Source organism: Scylla paramamosain, chromosome 41 (assembly GCF_035594125.1).
Source record: "Scylla paramamosain isolate STU-SP2022 chromosome 41, ASM3559412v1, whole genome shotgun sequence".
NCBI classification, from domain to species: domain Eukaryota; kingdom Metazoa; phylum Arthropoda; class Malacostraca; order Decapoda; family Portunidae; genus Scylla; species Scylla paramamosain.
Window position 1 is genome coordinate 7,887,304 of NC_087191.1, and position 19,663 is coordinate 7,906,966.

The window sequence follows — 19,663 nt, forward strand, 5'->3', positions numbered from 1 at the left end:
GCTCTCTCTCTCTCTCTCTCTCTCTCTCTCTCTCTCTCTCTCTCTGCTTTGTTATGACAAAATATCAATGTATTTTTTAAGGAATTAGACAATGTACCAGAGAGAGAACATAAGAACATAAGAACATAAGAAATAAGGGAAGCTGCAAGAAGCGACCAGGCTTACACGTGGCAGTCCCTGTATGAAACACACCTACCTATTTCCATCTGTTATCCCCATCCATAAACTTGTCTAATCTTCTCTTAAAGCTCTCTAGTGTCCTAGCACTAACTACATGATTACTGAGTCCGTTCCACTCGTCTACCACTCTATTTGAGAACCAATTTTTCCCTATCTCCTTTCTAAACCTAAATTTTTCAAGCTTGAACCCATTATTTCTTGTTCTACCCTGGTTGCTGATCCTAAGAATTTTGCTTACATCTCCCTTGTTATAACCCTTATACCACTTAAAGACTTCTATCAGGTCCCCTCTTAACCTACGTCTCTCTAAAGAATGTAAATTCAACAGAGAGAGAGAGAGAGAGAGAGAGAGAGAGAGAGAGAGAGAGAGAGAGAGAGAGAGAGTAATCCATTGCAGACAAACATTTTAAAGAATAAGGGAGAAAGATTAATGGAGAGGAAAGAAATGACAATAAAAGGGGAGACATTGAGATAATATAAGGAAAAAAAGTAGATTGGGAACGAAATAAACTGGAGAAAATACTTAAGCAAACTGATGATAGTAGTAGTAGTAGTAGTAGTAGTAGTAGTAGTAGTAGTAGCAGTAGTAGTAGTAGTAGTAGTAGTAATAATATCTGTACTTCAATTTTTGACACTGATCAGCTGACACTGTTTACCTGCCCCGTATAAAAGACGCATGTTCCAGAGGCCAATGACCGCCAGCCATCATCGTCATCATCAATGTAAACAATGTGACAGGGAAGGGCGGCGGCGTTACCTTACGGTGTGTTCGTACCCTATCCCTCCGTTGCCCCTCACGGTTGGTGGTGACTGCAGGGGTGGAGTAGGTGTGTAGCAGGTGTGAGAGAGAGAGAGAGATCTAAACCAGAAAATTACAAAGAAAGGATAATACTGAAATAGCATTAGTGTTTTCACGTATGGTATCGTTTCATTAATTTCACAGCTGTTCCCTTCATTGCATTGACTGTGATTGAAAAAAAAAGCATTATAGTTTTGCCCAGAAATAAATAGTCACTGGAAGTAAGTAGGCTGAGGTTATATCTATGAAAAAAAGAATTGCTGTTTTGGTATTCCTTGATAAGAAGTCCGTCCCCAATATTCCCCTCCCAACACCCCGTCTCCTCTAACTCCTCAAACAAGCTTGGGGGCCTGTGGGGAATCGTTTTTTTTTTTTTTTTTTTTTTTGAGGGGGTGAAAAATGAAGTGAAATAAAGGCATTAAAAAATCTAAGGAAATTTACCTTAATATTTCGAATTTCCCAAACCAGTTGCTGCCCCTAGATTTCCCCTACAATCCTAGATCCCCTAGATCTCCCCCTAGGACGTTAACCTAACCTATCCGGTAGCTAGGTTAATGTGATCGAGCATAACTTAACCTAACAAGGGACCTCAGAAATGACAAGTGTTATGCCTCAGCAGTGTGGTGTGATGCTGAGGGTGATGGAGTTGGCTACATACAGCTTGGCAGCTTCCTTGATAAACGCACAGAACGTCTTCCTTACATCTGTGTGTCACATCTTAACCGTTGCTGTTGATAATTATCCCACAGTGACTTTTTTTCCTGCCAAAATACTGCCACTGTTTGCTTCATCTCCCTTCACTGGGCAGCCATGTTAACAAGTGCCACAGCCTCTGTCAGAATGCCTGACATGTCTCTAAAACAAATGAACAGTGTAACTGAACCCACTGTGGAAAGTTGTAATTGGCAGCCTCAGGAGTGTCCTCACCAGCGGCTTCAGGAGTGGCAGCACGTGATTGGATGAACCAGCAGTACAGATGCCATCAAATGCTAATATGTCACTACCCACAAATCTCAGTTATAAACAAAAGAAAATCATTTCATTGTTTCCTTTTGACTGGTGCACGGCTCGCTGGACTTACAAAATGTTGAATTTCTCCACACTCTCCTGTGCTGTTACAGCCACGCCAGACGCATGCCCCACAGTTATTTACATTTACGGCAAGGTCACCAACCCTTCTACGTGACTTGTGAGTTTTGTGCTTGTGTGTAACACAGACATGATATCCAGATTAACCACTGCTTTTCTCTCTGCTCATAGAATCTGGAGTGTTAAGCCAAGCAGAAGAGCAGGAAGAAGCAGGAAGTAGAACACATGAAGACACACCTTTATTACCGTTCAGTCTACAGAAGCAGGAAGCAGGAGCAGGTGACAGCAGAACACAGCACACACAATTACCATCATCACTGAGTCTACAGGAAGCAGACCACAGCAACACACACCGCCCATGACAGTGTACAGTGCTGTGGCCTGCTCTCCTTCACCAGCAATGGACTTCTCTAGTAAGTAATCTGTTTAACATTTGACAAAGAGGGTTGAAATTAAAGTGATGATATTAGTATTTAAAGTGTATATCAGTTTTCTTTATTTTTCTTAGTTTATCAAGGGAAAGAGGAATAAATTGATGAGTGTACATATATTAATTTTCTTCACCATTTTCTAGTTTATCAAGAGAAGTGGGATTAAACTGATGATATATGAGTGTGTATTAATCCCATTATTGCTTAGTTCATCAAGGGAAGGAGGAATATGTTGATGTGTATATTACTTTACAATTTGAAGGGTTTTATGCATACTTATGTGTATCTTTCTCTTATTTATATTATACACTTCCATGCTGGTTAAGAGAACTTTTTGCAACTTCATATAACTTTCTCCTCTTCTTCACAAATCTTCCATGCTTAAAAACAGAATATGAAAATGTCATTCTTCCCTCTACTTCTGAACTCTCTTATTTTCTCTTCTAACTACATCTTTCTATTCCTCAACCCTCAAATTTTCTCTACATCCCTTTATCCTTCAACCCTTCTGTTTCCCCTTCTACATCTCCATACTACTCAGCTCACCTATTTTCTCTACATCTTCCCTGCATCCCTTTACCTTTATTTAAATTTTCTTTTCTGTATCTTCTCTCTTTTTTGCAGCTTTCTTTCCAGTCTTTTCATCTTCCCTCTATTTCTCAGTCATTCTATTTTCTCTGCACATCCCCTCAAGCCTTCAACCATAATTTTCTCTCTTACTTCTCTTTACTCCTCAATCCTTCCATTTTCTCTTATACTTCTTCTCTACTCCCCAGTCCTTCCATTTTCTTTTATACTTCTCTTTACTCCTTAATCCTCTTATACTTCTCTTTACTCCTTAACCAACCAATCTTCTCTTACACATCCCTCTTCTCATCAAACCTTTCTACTTTCTCCTTTACAGCTTCCCTCTATCCCTCACTCCTACTGTCTCTCTTACCCCTCCCTCTATCCCTCAAACCTATTATCTCCACCCCTCCCTCCGCCTGACCAGACTTTCTCTCAGTGTCATCAGATATCGTGCTGGAGCTGCTAGAGGTGGCCATTAATCTGATCCTGTACACTCGGGAGATCTATCCACAGGCTGTCTTTCAGAGGAGAAAGAAGTACAACATCCCAGTCCAGGTGAGTGAGGGAAGCAAGAACACAAGGGTTGGTGCAGCAAGCCATCTGGTCTACACATGGCCACTGCACCTTTGAAAAATGCCAGTATCTCCATCAAATCCTTTTTAAACTTTGGAAACGTCTTTGAAAACTTTAGTTACTCCACTTGAACATGTTAAGCTATCACAGAAACCATGAAAAAACACTCTTGAGAGCTCTTAAAAACCTGCTAAACTGTTACCAAAACCTTGAAAACACCCTTGAAAACTATAATAACTTCACCAAAGCCTCTTAAACTATCACTGTAATCTTGAAAACACCCTTGAAAACCCCAATAACTCCACTAGAACCCTTTAAACCCCCCACTAGAACCTTGAAAATCCCAGTAGCTTCTCTAAAACCCATTAAACTACCATGAAAACACCCCCTGAAAACCCCACTATCTCCACCAAAACCCTTTAAACTATCACTGGAACCTTGAAAACACCCTTGAAAACCCCAGCAACTCCACCAGAACCCTTTAAACCACCACTAGAACCTTGAAAACACTCCTGACAAAACCAAAACACCCCATTAGAAGTGACCAAAACATGAAAGAATATACATTTTTTCACTAACCTAACCTAACCGCACTTCACCCCCACAGATGTGCATTCACCCTGGGCTGCAGTCGTACATCAGCGAGTGTGTGGGATCCCTACGGCCAGTGCTGGAGAAGGGGGAGGTGCAGAAGGTGGTGCTGGTGGTGTTGTCTGCCCAGGGAACACCAGTCGAGAAGTTTATCTTTGAAATTGTGCAACATCCAACGCGGCCACATGACATTAAGTGAGTGAGGGTGTTGTGGTGTTGGTGGTGGTGTTGGTGGTGGTGTTTGTTCTGTGTACTTGTAAATCTATTGCATTTTGTGTTGAAGTGAGTGTTTTGGTGGTGTTGTGGTGTTGTTTTGGTTCTCTCCTCTTCCTTTCCTTCTTTCTTTTCTTTGTACTTGTTTATTGTTTTGTTCTTTCTGTTTATTTCCTGCTTCCTCCCTTCTCTTTCCACTTATAAATCTCTCTTATTTTGTTTTTATATGTAGTTGTTGTCTTTCTTCTTTCTCTTCTTCCTCTTCCTTTTATCTTTTCTCTATCTCTGTTGTTTTGTTCTTAAATGTAGTTATCGTCTTCTTCTTTCTCTTCTTCCTCTCCCTTTTCTCTCATCTTTATCTTTTTTCTCCTGTTCCTTTTCCTTATATGTGTAATTTTTTTGTTGTTTTGTTGTTTCTCTTCCTGTTTCTATTTCCTTTTCACTTTTTCTGTTCCCATATCTTTAACATTTCAAATCCTTACCTATCCCATTTTTCCTATTTCCTTACCTTATCCTCTAATTCATCTCCTTCTCCTCTTCCTATACCTTTTATTCTACCTCATCACCTTACCCACTCCTTTTTTCCATCTCACCCAACCCTACCATTTCATAGCCTTACCCACCCTCTGAGAAACACCAGCAGTCCCATGTACAACCCTGCCTGACCCCACATCCTCCCACAGGCAAGACCCACACTTGACCCGCATGGAGGAGGCCCTGAGAGCTTTTTGCCTCAAGCTTAGCATCAGCGACTCCCTCCTGCAGCCCCTCCCGCCAGACTGTTCCTTCGTCATGCAGATACAAGTACCTGGCCATGTCCCTGCAGCCCTGAGCTCAGCCCCTCAGCACCAGGTAGGGTTTGTAGGGGATTTGTATAGGTATTTTTTGGGCTTGTGAGGGTGTTTAGGGGTGTTTTGGGGCTTGTAAGGGTGTGTATGGATGTTTTTGGGCTTGTAAGGGTGTTTAGGGGTATTTTTGGGGCTTGTCAAGGTGTGTAAGTGTGTTTAGGGATGTGTACAGGTGTTTTAGGGCTTGCTTGAGATGACTGAGAAGAACAAACCAACAAGATCTGTAATTATGGACAAACAGGGAAATCTGTTGATGGGTGTTGATAAAATGTTAAAAAGATGGGAAGAATACACACAAGACTTGTATAGTGATGGGAGAGGAGATATCCCAGAGTTTGAAGGTGCTTTGGAAGGTCCATCAATACTGAAAAGTGAAGTAACAGCAGTCTCAGCAAAGATGAAAAACGGTAAAGCTGCGGCTGTAGGTGGAGTGGTCATGGAAACGGTGAGAGGAGCGGGTGATGTGGCTGTGGATAAACTAACAGTTAGCAAATAAAATACGTGAGACAGGATGTGTAGCAAAAGCCACTGAGAGGCATCGTTCACAACCATCCCCAAGAAAAAGAGGAACTACTGAATGGAAAAAACACAGAACAAATAGTATTATAAGCCAGATGGGAAAGGTAATTCTTTGAGTCTAGAGAAATAGATTGAAGAGAAAGGGTGAGGAAAATGTAGCAAAAGAACAGTCTGGCTTCAGGAAAGGGATGGGTGCCAGCAGTGCCATTTTTTGCTTAGGAACCATTACTGACAGAGCAGTGAAGATGCAGAAGGAATTATTAGAAGTGTTTTGTTCATTATGTAAAAGTGTTTGATACAGTCAGGCATGAAGAACTTGTGAAAATACATAAGGAAACAGGAGTGGATGGTAAAAATATAAGATTGATACCAAATTTGTAATGGAATGAAAAAGCAGCTTTGAAAAATGTGGAAATGAAGTCAGAATGGGGTATATATAAGGAGAGGAGTGAGGCAGGGGTGTGTGCTGTCCCCAGACCTCTTCTCCTTACATGGCCAGAAATGTATGGAAAGTCTAATAGATTTGGAGGGCATGAGAAATGGAGGAGCAAGGTGATGAATACACACTGTGCCAATGATACAGTTCTTGGGCGGATTCAGAGGAAAAGCTACAAAGGCTTGTGAATGAAGTGAAAGAAGCAAGTGAGGAGAGAGGTCTGAAGGTGAACTCAAAGAACACAGAGGAGTCAGGAATAACAAAGGGAAGACAAAGACTGAGAGTATGAATATATATTGGTGTGAGGCAGATTAAACAAGTTAGAGAATTTAAATATCTGGGAAGTACTGAGTCAGAGGAGGCAGATTGTGAAAAGGAAATAAAGAAAAGAATAATGTTGGCAAAAACTGCATTTATGAACATAACTTTGATAACAAATACGAGGATGAAATCGGATTTGAAAAGTAGACATTTGAAACGCTACATCTGGTCAGTTTTTGGTTGCGAAACATGGACTGTCTGTCAAAAAGAAAATGGAAAGAAGTAAGAGGCTACAGAGATGTTCCTAAGAAGAATGCAAAGGATTCAGTGGAGAGCAAGAGTAAAGAGGAAGTGATGCAACATGCAGGAGTAGAGAGGGAGCTGATGACAAGTATAAAAGAGGAGGCAGTAACAGTTTTAGGGGCACATTTTGGGAGCTGGGGGAATAGAGAGGGATTGCATGATGGGGAGGATTGATGGAAGAAGAGCAAGAGGAAGGCAAAGAAGCAAATACATGAAGACCATGCTGGGAAGTATTAAGATGGAAGGGAACACCATGGACCTGGTCAGGATGGCAGAGAGAGAGATGACTGCCACTCTGGGATTGCTAACGTCACATGACCACTTCAGTAAGGTTTAGGTAAGGGTGTGTAGGGGTGTTTAGGGCTTGTAAGGGTGTGTAGGGTTTGGCAGGTGTGTAAGGGTGTTTTAGGGCTTGAAAAGGTGTTTAGGGATGTTTTTAGAGATTGTAAGGGTCTTTCAGGGGTTGTAAGGATGTTTAGGAATGTAAAGGGTGTTTTGGGGCTTCTAAGGATGTGTTGGGATGTTTTAGGGCTTGTGATCATTAGTATTGACAGACTCAGTAATCAGATTGTTAGTGCTGAGTCTAGGGGACTTTTGATGAATAAACAAATTTTATTCAGGGACTGCACGTGTAGGCTGGACAGCTTCCTGCACCAACCCTTGTCTTCCTGTTCTTGTTTGTAGTAGTAGTAGTAGTAGTAGTAGTAGTAGTGGTGTTGGTGGTGGTGGTGGTGGTAGTATCAGTGGTCAGATTAGGTTAGGTTAGGTTAGGTTAGGTTGGGTTAAGTTAGGTTAGGTTAGGCTGAATTAGATTAGGTTAGGCTGGATTACATTAGGTTAGGCTGGGTTAAGTTAGGTTAGGTTAGGCTGAATTAGATTAGGTTAGGCTGGATTACATTAGGTTAGGCTGGGTTAAGTTAGGTTAGGTTAGGCTGAATTAGATTAGGTTAGGCTGGATTACATTAGGTTAGGCTGGGTTAGGTTGGGTTAGTTTAAGTCAGGTTAGAGTAGGTTTGGTTAAGTTAGGTTAGGTTAGGTTAGGTTACCTCTTTGCGTTTACTAATCCATCTGCAATGTCCTTCACGCAGGAGTTCCCGTGGGTGGAGGCGGAGAAGGAGCAGGTAGAGGTGAGCAGTCCACACCTGGTGCCACTGAAGACACTGAGGACAGAGGTGTGCAAGATGCAGCTGTATGTGGAGGAGAGCGCCTCAAAGACTGCCCCAGCCACATCCACCTCCCACTGACACACACACACACACACACACACACACACACACACACACACACACACACACACACACACACACACACACACACACACATTCTCTCTCTCTCTCTCTCTCTCTCTCTCTCTCTCTCTCTCTCTCTCTCTCTCTCTCTCTCTCTCTCTCTCTCTCTCTCTCTCTCTCTCTCTCTCTCTCTCTCTCTCTCTCTCTCTCTCTCTCTCTCTCTCTCTCTCTCTCTGACAGCTGCTTTTGTTTTGAGAGGAGGTTGTGAAGAAGAGAACAATGAGGTGGATGATGGCTGTGTTAATGGCTGTGTGTTGAAAAGACTGCCTCAAAAAACTGCCCCAGCCATGTCCACCTCCCACTGACACACACACACACACACACTCACACACACACTATTTGACAGCTGTTTTGAGAGAAGGTTGTGAAGGAGAGAAGAGAACAATGAGGTGGATGATGGCTGTGTTAATGGCTGTGTGTTGAAAAGACAGCCTTAAAAACTAACGCAGCCTCTCACTCCCACTCACCGACACTCACTCTCTCTCTGCCAGCTGTTGGCATTTTGAGAGGAGGTTCTGAAGAAGAGATGAGAATGATGAGTGGAGGATGACTGTGTAAATGACTGTGTGTGTGGAAAAGACTGCTTCAAAAACTGCCCCAGCCTCTCACTCCCACTCACTCTTCTCTGTCACGGCTGCTATTTTAAGACCCGTTGGAGAGAACAGTGTTTTCATTATGAGAGACAAGGTTGGAAGGAATAGGGATGAGAATACTGAGGTGACTTCTGGGGGTGTGTGGAAGACAGTGCCTCAAAAACTAACCCAGCCTCTCCTCTCTTTCACAACTTTTGTTTGAGAAGAGAGAAAGGTGGAAAGAATAGAGTTTTGTTATGAGAGGAGGAGGTTGGAAGGAACAGGGATGAGAAAATCCTGACTCCTGCACTCTTTGTTTTGAGGGGACATTAGAAGGAATGAAAAATTATTAGAAGGAACAAAAATAAGAATGAAATGAATAATGGCTGTATCATTGAGAAAACACCTACAAAATGAAGAATATAAGGACAGCAGGAGTGGCATGCATTGTGGAAGTGATATATATATATATAAAAAATGAGATGGTCACACAGAAGAGAAAAACCTGAAGCCTGAAGAAAACTATGAGGAAGGAAGATTGAGGGAAAGACAGAGAGTGAGATGGAGGGACATTACTGAGGTAGAACACCAAAGGATGGGAGGCACAGAGGAAGATGCAAGGGACAGAAACATAGGAAGGAGATTTGTGCATGGTGCCAACTCCACACTCTGGGGAAGAAGCCAAAGGAGAACAAGAAGTTTTATTTTAAGACTGAAAGGTGAATATTTAGTTTGTTTTAAGAGTTTTAGCTGAATGTGTTGTTGGTTTTGGGATTTCCTGTTTAATATTTAGTTGGTGTTAAGATTTCCAGGCAAATTTTTGGTTTTAAGACTTCCAGATGTTTTGTTCTTAATGGAAAGTTTATTTATCCCAGGACAGGTTGGGTGGAGTTGTACGGTGTGTGCACTGAGCTGAACACAACCCGGGTGGCGGTGATAGATTAGGTTAGGCTAGAGTGGATTTAGGTTAGGTTAGTGTGGGTTAGGTTAGGTTAGTGTGACCAGTTGAATGACAGAGTGGGAGGAGGAAGAGGAGAAAAATTGTAAGAAGAGTACGAGGAAAGGTTAGGTTAGTGTGAGTAGTGAGTAGAGACAGAGAGGGTGACAAGGAGGTAGGTTAGCTTAGTGTAACCAGTAAGTAGACACAGACAGGGTGATATATTCGGTAATTGTCTAGAGTCCTTACCGGGCCTTATTACTGGTCTATTCACTTCAATTCTTTTACACATACCTTCACATGCACCTAAAACATCATTTTAAAGTGGGGGACAAATGCCCCCCTTCCCTCTAGTCCAGCAAAATTGGGGACATGTGGGAAGGCGGGGTTTTTGGGTGGGGGAGACATAAATCAGCGAGCGATTTTCGGCCTTTCCACTGCCCCTGTAGGTTAGGTTAGGTTAGGTTAGGTTAGGTTAGGTTAGGTTACGGTATTGGATACGTTTTAACTATATAGAAAGATCCATACTTGGTGTTGAATGGTGTTTTTAAAAAAGTAAACATAGAATCAATCATCTATTGGTTTTGGATGAGGTGTTTGTGAGCGAGTGATGCTGCACTGGACCTGAAGCTCCTAACCTAACAAACATAACCTAACCTAACCTAACCTAACCTAACCTAACCTAACCTACAGGGGCAGTGGAAAGGCCGAAAATCGCTCGCTGATTTATGTCTCCCCCACCCAAAAAACCCCGCCTTCCCACATGTCCCCAATTTTGCTGGACTAGAGGGAAGGGGGCATTTGTCCCCCACTTTAAAATGATGTTTTAGGTGCATGTGAAGGTATGTGTAAAAGAATTGAAGTGAATAGACCAGTAATAAGGCCCGGTAAGGACTCTAGACAATTACCATATATTCTAGTCACTAATTCACTGACACTAGTGTCGATGTGCAGTCCCCGGCTGGCTGGGCAGCGTCTAGCTGGTTCAGTTGCCAGTTGTACATTTTTCTTGTGGTTGCAGTGTCACCACGTCGGGCGAGGATAATTCTCTCTCTCTCTCTCTCTCTCTCTCTCTCTCTCTCTCTCTCTCTCTCTCTCCCCAGACAAAGTATATGATCACGTTTACTTCACTAGACATGCATGGTCTCTCTCTCTCTCTCTCTCTCTCTCTCTCTCTCTCTCTCTCTCTCTCTCTCTCTCTCTCTCTCTACAAGAGATATGATAACGGACCACACATCGACACAACTTGCAGAGAGAGAGAGAGAGAGAGAGAGAGACTAAGCATTTCTAGCGACATATAAGTGCTTATCTATATCTATCTATCTATCTATATATATATATATATATATATATATATATATATATATATATATATATATATATATATATATATATATATATATATATATATATATATATATATATATATATATATATATATATATAAAAAAACTTTATTGTCACACTGAATATACGTACATGAAAATCTTGGTATGGTTAGAAAAGAGAGAATGAAGTAAAGCATACACAAAAAGAAAGACACCAGCGTGATGTTAAAGAATTAAGTTTTATACTCACTCATTGGAATCAAAGAATTAATAAATCTACTTGTATGCATCTTGGGGAGTGCTGATCTCTTGCCTGATCTTAGAAGCTTATACTGGCAGTGCAATGGATGCTGAACATCGGTCTTCACTTGTTTGACTTTTTTTTTTTTTTTTTTTTTTTTTTTTACCACCGTTGTGTACTACGCCTCATCAAAAGATTCAGTTGCAGCTTGGAGTCTATCAGCGGTCTTTACAATTTTCTTCAATTTATTTGTCTTTACATGTCAAAGTTCCTTAACAGAATGGAAGTGAGAAGCACAGGAGTGATTCAATTGCTGCCTTATAAAACGGTGAATATTAACGTGTCTGCGTGGACGTTATTCACCACTCGTAGAAAATGAATACGCTGTGTACACCTTTTGTACAAATTTAGTGTATTGGGAGGTCCTGTTAGTTTGTCATCAATTACTACACCTGGATATTTGTGTTCTTACGCTTTCAACTTGTTCGTTAGCTTTGACAAGTGGATCCGGAAGAAAATTAGTTACCATTTCTTTTGTTTCCTTTACATTGAGTGTAGGTAGTTATCGTCACACCAGGATACAAAGTCATCGACTTCAGCCACAAACTCGTGTGAATTATCTTTCCTAATTTTACCTATTATTGCGGTGTCGTCTGCATATATATATATATATATATATATATATATATATATATATATATATATATATATATATATATATATATATATATATATATATATATATATATATATATATATATATATATATATATATATTTTTTTTTTTTTTTTTTTTTTTTTTTTTTTTTTTTAGAACAGCTAGGATATTTGCTTCTACAGTTATCTGTATATAGCGTAAACAGTAGTGGAGCTAAAACACACCTGAGGTGCCCCAGTGTTCGTGATAGTAATGTCAGATTTAACGTTATTAATTTCAGTATATTGTGAATGTTCTGTAAGGTAACTGTGGATCCATGTAATTAATTTACTGTTAACATTCAAATCTAATAACTTGTTTAGTCGGAAATGGAGGTGAATAGTGTTGAAAACACTGCTAAAGTCAATAAAGAGTATTTGAACCTTTGTATTTCGAGATTCCAAATGTTCATAGAATTGTTAAAGCAATGATAATACAGCATCCTGAACACTCCCATCCTGACACTAGGCGAACTGTGAATCACCTTGTTTTGACTCTATATTTACAAAGATACTACTTCACCATGTGCTCTCAGCAGCATTTCATTGTCATTTAGGTCGGAGATCATTAACTCTGGGTTGTTATTTTTAGGTATAGGAATAAGTTGAGATTTTTTCCACACATCTGGTGCCACAGGTTAGGTTAGTCAAGTGAAGCTTGGAAAATTTTACAAACTGGATTAACAACTTGTCCTGCACAGTATTTTAGTACTTTCGAACCAATATTATCTGGACCACATGCTTTTTTAACATTTAATGCAATTTGAAAGCGTTCCTTGCATCTTCATGTGTCTTGCAGAATTGACACTATATTTCCACCTTGTACATTAAAGTCATGGACACCAAACATGCCATAAAAAGACTTCACGTCATGTACATGTTGTCGAATATTTGGTGGTTCTAGTCTCAGTTTCCTTTTCTCAGAACCACACAACATTTTCACACCATTCCTGGCATCTTTTGATTTGTTTGCTTCAAACTGATTTTTCTAATTTAATTTTATATTCATATTTAGCGTCTGTCATTTACTTATTTGTATTTTATTATCTTTGTATTGCTGCACCATGTGTACTGTCACCACTAGCGAAAATTCTTTTCTTTTCACTCACTAACAATTTAATATCTGAATTTACCCATGGTTCATTATTAAGATATATAATTATTTCTTTTGTTGGAATAGTAAAAAAAATTTACATAGGAGTTAAACACATCTGAATTGACAATGATATTTCAGACTGTGAGTGTTGTGCTTCCCAGTGTGTACAGTCAAAACATCCCTGAAGAGTTAACATTTGTTCATTGCTACAATCTCGTACAATAATTTTCTCGTATGATTCACTTTTAAGTTTTTGCACGTGTGTAGAGACTACAAACACCTTATTGTGGTCAGCATCCCCGAGTTTTGGCTTTTGATGAACACGATAACCATTCCTGATATTGCAGTACACTTTTTAAGGTTTCACTTTCTCTCGTGGGGCACGTTACAGCCTGTTGGTGTGTGGCTACACTTGGCGGGAAATCACAAACATTAAAGTCTCCTAATACGATCATTATTCCTTCTGGGTTATTTTCATATTTATGTCCACAATCAAGCAAAAGTTCACTTGCTGCTGTGGCACTGGCCTGAGGCGGGCTATGGACTTGTAATAATCACATCACTGAACTCAAGGGGAAAATAGAAAGGCCGACAGGTTATCACTAATTACTCCAGATAATCACAGCAGAGGCGCTCCTTCATGTTGACGTGCTTACCCACACCTCTCGCTGATACTCCTATGCACAGCGACGCCTCGCCCTCTCTGCTGCTCGGTGTCCTTCCTGTCTCCTCTCAACAGTGAATTCCATCGATATTTACGCTTTCATCCACGTCCTTTTTTGGTTTTGGTTATTAAAATGAAGCCACTCTCTCTGAAGTCCCGCGTGTACTTGCAGTTTGTAGCAATTTTGTCTGGTTTATTCCTCACCGACTGGACATCCCAGACATCACCGCAGGTCGTGGTGTTTGTGCCTCTCCTCAATTTCGCTTCACTGCTTTTCTGCCTCGATTGCGTTTGTTTTCCTTCCCAGTGATATTATTTCACAGGGCATCTGGACCACAGAATGACTCATCTAGCCACTTGATGGTATCTGTTGGAGACGTTGGCGGCGAGGCATCCATTTGTGGGCGTAGATTCAGAAGTTCTTGGCGGCCATATTGGTATACCTGCTCGGCCGTGCACCTTGTGACCACCGCCTCCACAGCCATTATCACCCAAAGCAGCATGACATAAGAACATAAGAACATAAGAAATAAGGGAAGCTGCAAGAAGCGACCAGGCTTACACGTGGCAGTCCCTGTATGAAACACACCTACCTATTTCCATCTGCTATCCCCATCCATAAACTTGTCTAATCTTCTCTTAAAGCTCTCTAGTGTCCTAGCACTAACTACATGATTACTGAGTCCGTTCCACTCATCTACCACTCTATTTGAGAACCATTTTTTTCCTATCTCCTTCCTAAACCTAAATTTTTCAAGCTTGAACCCGTTATTTCTTGTTCTACCCTGGTTGCTGATCCTAAGAATTTTGCTTACATCTCCCTTGTTATAACCCTTATACCACTTAAAGACTTCTATCAGGTCCCCTCTTAACCTACGTCTCTCTAAAGAATGTAAATTTAACAGCTTCAACCTCGCTTCGTAAGGAATACTCCTCATCCCCTGTATCCTTTTAGTCATTCTCCTCTGTACTGATTCTAATAGACCTATATCTTTCTTGTAATGTGGGGATCAGAACTGCACCGCATAGTCTAGATGAGGTCTGACCAGCGCCAAGTATAACTTTAATATTACCTCCGGCCTTCTACTTTTAACACTCCTAAAAATGAATCCTAATACCCTGTTTGCCTTGTTTCTAGCTTCTATGCATTGTTTCCCTAGACGGAGTTCAGAGCTAACTATAACTCCTAAATCTTTCTCGTACCCTGTACCTACCAGAGTTTGGTTGTTTAATGTGTACCTATTGTGTGGGTTTCCTCTACCTACGCTAAGCACTTTGCATTTATTGATATTAAATTGCATTTGCCATCTATCCGTCCATTCATTCATTCTATCTAAGTCTGCCTGCAAGGCGATGGCATCCGATTCTGACCTAATTAATCTACCTATCTTTGTGTCATCCGCAAATTTACTAACATTACTACTAATTCCACCATCCAAGTCATTGATATACATTAGAAATAACAATGGCCCTAATATTGATCCCTGTGGCACCCCACTAATTACATGACCCCACTCGGATTTCAAGCCGTTTATTAGCACTCTCTGTCGCCTGTCACTAAGCCATGACCCTATCCAGCCTAACACCTTCCCATCTATCCCGTGCGCCCTAACCTTTCTCAGGAGCCTCTGATGGGTTGATCTTCATGACGCTCTCCTCTTAAACACCAACTGTCCAAGCATTGCTGCATGCCTTTTGGAATCCGTTATCCTTAAAAATAGGCTAAAGATGTGCTAAGAAATACGGAGAGCTCTGTGGCCGTGGCAGCCCACGTGCACCGCATACATGTCTTGTCCGGAGAGAGAGAGAGAGAGAGAGAGAGAGAGAGAGAGAGAGAGAGAGAGAGAGAGAGAGAGAGAGAGATATGAATGAATGAATGAATGAATTTACGGCGGGAAGGGTAGTGGGAGAAGGACAACATTCTCATGGGTGTACGGATTAGTTAGTAAAGGGAGGGGAAGAAACAAAGCCACAAGACGCCGTCCTTCCACTAGAATTGTAAGAGTAATCGTAGATATTAGGGTTTTTACTCTTTACTCTTAAGAGAGAGAGAGAGAGAGAGAGAGAGAGAGAGAGAGAGAGAGAGAGGTGATGTAGCTATAGGGGAGGGGAGAGATCAAGTAAATATGAGGGAAGGGTAGGTGAATGTGGAGGGGGAGAGAAAGAGGGCAGGCCTAAAATACCTACGTCACGACCAGCTCTAGCCAATCACCGCCGCCATGAAAACAGGATGACAGGTGTCGCTTGCCTATGAAATCTAGATAAAAAAAAAAAAAAAACTGCTTCAGCAAGTAGAGAGCCAACACTACATAATGGTATTTATTACAACAATTACAACAACAATTACAAAAGTTATTTATTACAACAATTTAGGCTAAAGAAGTCACTGTTAATGTCTCTCTCTCTCTCTCTCTCTCTCTCTCTCTCTCTCTCTCTCTCTCTCTCTCTCTCTCTCTCTCTCTCTCTCTCTCTCTCTCTTTGAAAAATTGTATACAGGACGAAGAACAGGAAGACAACAGGTCCAGGCAACAGAAGGGGAGGTGGTTAGTTCTGGGGAGGAGATAGTAAAATTCTGAATGAGTATTTTTTTTTAAACAGGAAAACATGCAGGAAATGCTGAGTAGTGAGTAGATGTTTAGAGCAGAAGAGGATGAGAAGCTGACAGGTATTTGCATAACTAGGGAGATAGTGGAACAGGAGATAGATAGGCTAAAAAAGTTCAAGACACCAGGACCAGATTAAGTATATCCCAGAGTATTTAAGGAATGCAAAGAGGTTATTAGTGAGCTTTTAGCTTCTGTCTTTAGGAAATCACTTGGGTCAGGTGAGGTACCAGTAATGTAGAGGCAGGCTAATGTAGTACCCATCTTTAAGGAAGGAGATAAAACTTTAGCGTCTAACTATAGACCTGTCAGCTTAACTTTAGCTGTAGGTAACATAATGGAGTTAGTAGTAGCGAAGAACATTAGGGATCATTTAGACAAACATAACTTGATAAATCAGTCACAGCATGGCTTCACGAAGGGGAAGTCTTGCCTGACGAACTTGTTAAGTTTTTACAGTAAAGTGTACGAGGCAGTAGATAATGGTGATAGTTATGACATCTTATATCTGGACTTTATTTAAGCGTTTGACAAGGTACGATAATTACTCCCAGAGAGGTCTAAAGCACTGTTCAGAGGGTGCTGTGAACTAGCATTAAACCCAGCTGTGACCTCAATGAACGTTTCCCTTTGTGTCTCAACACAAGGGGGCAGTCACAGCCTGCCCTCTAAAGACAACTCTCTTCCTCCACACAAGCACCTAATAACACACACACCCTTCACTCAAAAAAATTTTAAATCATCATGGCGACTCCTACACCAGCTTCGGAGTCCCCATCTGGGGAGGGAACCATAAATGTCCCCAGGTCGGACTGCCTTTCTGTTGACGACCCTAAGTGTCTTGGCATCCCCCTCAACTTTTTCTCATTAACTTCTGTAACATTCGCGGTCTAAGATCTAATTTTCACTCTGTAGAACACCACCTCTCCTCTTCTAAACCTCATCTTCTTTTCCTCACTGAAACTCAGGTGTCTGAGGCAACTGACAGTAGCCCCTTTTCTGTTCACTCCTACTTTCTCTATCCTCATTTTCGATCCAAAGCTGGAAGTTGCGTTTATGTGCGCAATGACTTAACCTGCTCTCGTGCCCATGCTCTTGAATCTTGCGAGTTTTCCACCATCTGGCTACGACTACAGAGTCACTCTCAAACTAAATTTATCTGTGCTGTATACCTCTCACCTAACTCCTCTGGCTATAAGAAATTCTTTGACTACTTAACTTCCGAAGTGGAGCACATTCTGACTCTCTTCCCTTTTGCAGAGATCTCCATTCTTGGAGACTTCAATGTTCACCACCAGCTTTGGCTTTCCTCTCCCTTCACTGACCATCCCGGTGAACAAGCCTTCAACTTTGCTATCCTCCACGACCTAGAGCAATTGGTGCAACACCCTACTCGTATTCCTGACCGTCTTGGAGATACGCCCAACATTCTTGACCTTTTCCTGACCTCTAATCCTTCTGCTTATGCTGTCACCCTTTCTTCTCCGTTGAGCTCATCCGATCACAATCTCATATCTGTATCTTGTCCTATCACTCCAATCCCTCCTCAGGATCCCCCTAAGCGAAGGTGCCTCTGGTGTTTTGCCTCTGCTAGTTGGGGGGACCTGAGGAGGTATTTTGCTGATTTTCCTTTGAATGACTACTGCTTCCGTGTCAGAGACCCGTCTTTGTGTGCTGAGCGCATAACAGAGGTGATAGTGTTTGGCATGGAGGCGTACATTCCTCACTCTTTTTCTCGACCTAAACCTTCTAAACCTTGGTTTAACACAGCTTGTTCTCGTGCTATACATGATAGAGAGGTGGCCCACAAAAGGTACTTAAGCCTTCCATCATCAGAATCTCATGCACTTTATATTTCTGCCATGAACCATGCCAAGTCTGTTCTCCAACTAGCCAAAAACTCCTTCATTAACAGAAAGTGTCAAAACCTTTCAAGATCTAACTTCCCTCGTGACTTCTGGCATCTAGCCAAAAATATCTCCAATAACTTTGCTTCTTCTTCTTTCCCTCCTTTATTTCAACCAGATGGCACCACTGCTATCACATCTATTTCTGAAGCTGAACTCTTCGCTCAAACCTTTGCTAAAAACTCTACCTTGGACGATTCTGGGCTTGTTCCTCCCTCTCCTCCACCCTCTAACTACTTCATGCTACCCATTAAAATCCTTCGCAATGATGTTTTCCATGCCCTCGCTGGCCTAAACCCTCGGAAGGCTTATGGACCTGATGGGGTCCCTCCTATTGTTCTCCGAAACTGTGCCTCCGTGCTTGCACCTTGCCTAGTCAAACTCTTTCAGCTCTGTCTGTCAACATCTACCTTTCCTTCTTGCTGGAAGTTTGCCTACATTCAACCTGTTCCTAAAAAGGGTGACCGTTCTAATCCCTCAAACTACCGTCCTATTGCTTTACTTTCCTGCCAATCTAAAGTTTTTGAATCTATCCTCAACAGGAAGATTCTTAAACATCTATCACTTCACAACCTTCTATCTGATCGCCAGTATGGGTTCCGTCAAGGCCGCTCTACTGGTGATCTTCTGGCTTTCCTTACTGAGTCTTGGTCATCCTCTTTTAGAGATTTTGGTGAAACTTTTGCTGTTGCCTTGGAGATATCAAAAAGCCTTTGATAGAGTCTGGCACAAAGCTTTGATTTCCAAATTACCCTCCTACGGCTTCTATCCTTCTCTCTGTAACTTCATCTCAAGTTTCCTTTCTGACCGTTCTATTGCTGCTGTGGTAGACGGTCACTGTTCTTCTCCTAAATCTATTAACAGTGGTGTTCCTCAGGGTTCTGTCCTGTCACCCACTCTCTTCTTATTATTCATTAATGATCTTCTAAACCAAACTTCTTGTCCTATCCACTCCTACGCTGATGATACCACCCTGCACTTTTCCACGTCTTTTCATAGACGTCCAACCCTTCAGAATGTAAACATTTCACGCAGGGAAGCTTGACTTCTGATCTTTCTAAAATTTCTGATTGGGCAGAGCAAACTTGGTATTGTTCAATGCCTCAAAAACTCAATTCCTCCATCTATCAACTCGACACAACCTTCCAGACAACTATCCCCTCTTCTTCAATGACACTCAACTGTCCCCCTCTTCTACAATGAACATGCTCGGTCTGTCCTTTACTTATAATCTGAACTGCGAAATTTCACATCTCATCTCTAGCTAAAACAGCTTTAAGAGAAGATAAGACGGGTGTATGGATGGGGATGATAGATGGAAATAAGTAGGTATATTTCATACAGTGACTGCCACGTGTAAGCCTGGTCGCTTCTTGCAGCTTCCCTTATTTCTTATGTTCTTATGTTCTTATAGAAGGTGGAGTCTCCTCGACGTCAAATCACAGACGTGGATGATCCCCTTCAGCTTAGCGTGGAAGGAGTATACTACTACTACTACTACTATTATTACTATGACT

General features: G+C 41.4%; 1 protein-coding gene across 7 annotated transcripts in view; it reads left to right on the forward strand.

Annotated features, from left to right (window-relative positions):
- Nucleotides 1–19,663, forward strand: part of LOC135092904 (mitotic spindle assembly checkpoint protein MAD2B-like) — a 134,276-nt gene that overhangs the window by 103,675 nt on the left and 10,938 nt on the right. For 4 of the 7 annotated variants that reach the window (XM_063991680.1, XM_063991683.1, XM_063991684.1 and 1 more), the window contains 5 exons: nucleotides 2,240–2,481; nucleotides 3,506–3,624; nucleotides 4,250–4,428; nucleotides 5,130–5,298; nucleotides 7,902–9,057. In XM_063991680.1, coding sequence (XP_063847750.1) covers nucleotides 2,427–2,481; nucleotides 3,506–3,624; nucleotides 4,250–4,428; nucleotides 5,130–5,298; nucleotides 7,902–8,057 — 678 coding nt within the window. In that variant the 5' untranslated portion in view covers nucleotides 2,240–2,426 and the 3' untranslated portion in view covers nucleotides 8,058–9,057. Of the gene's footprint in view, nucleotides 1–859; nucleotides 1,019–2,239; nucleotides 2,482–3,505; nucleotides 3,625–4,249; nucleotides 4,429–5,129; nucleotides 5,299–7,901; nucleotides 9,394–19,663 lie in introns of those variants that run through there. The other 3 variants (XR_010263113.1, XM_063991679.1, XM_063991685.1) reach the window with 3 other exon arrangements.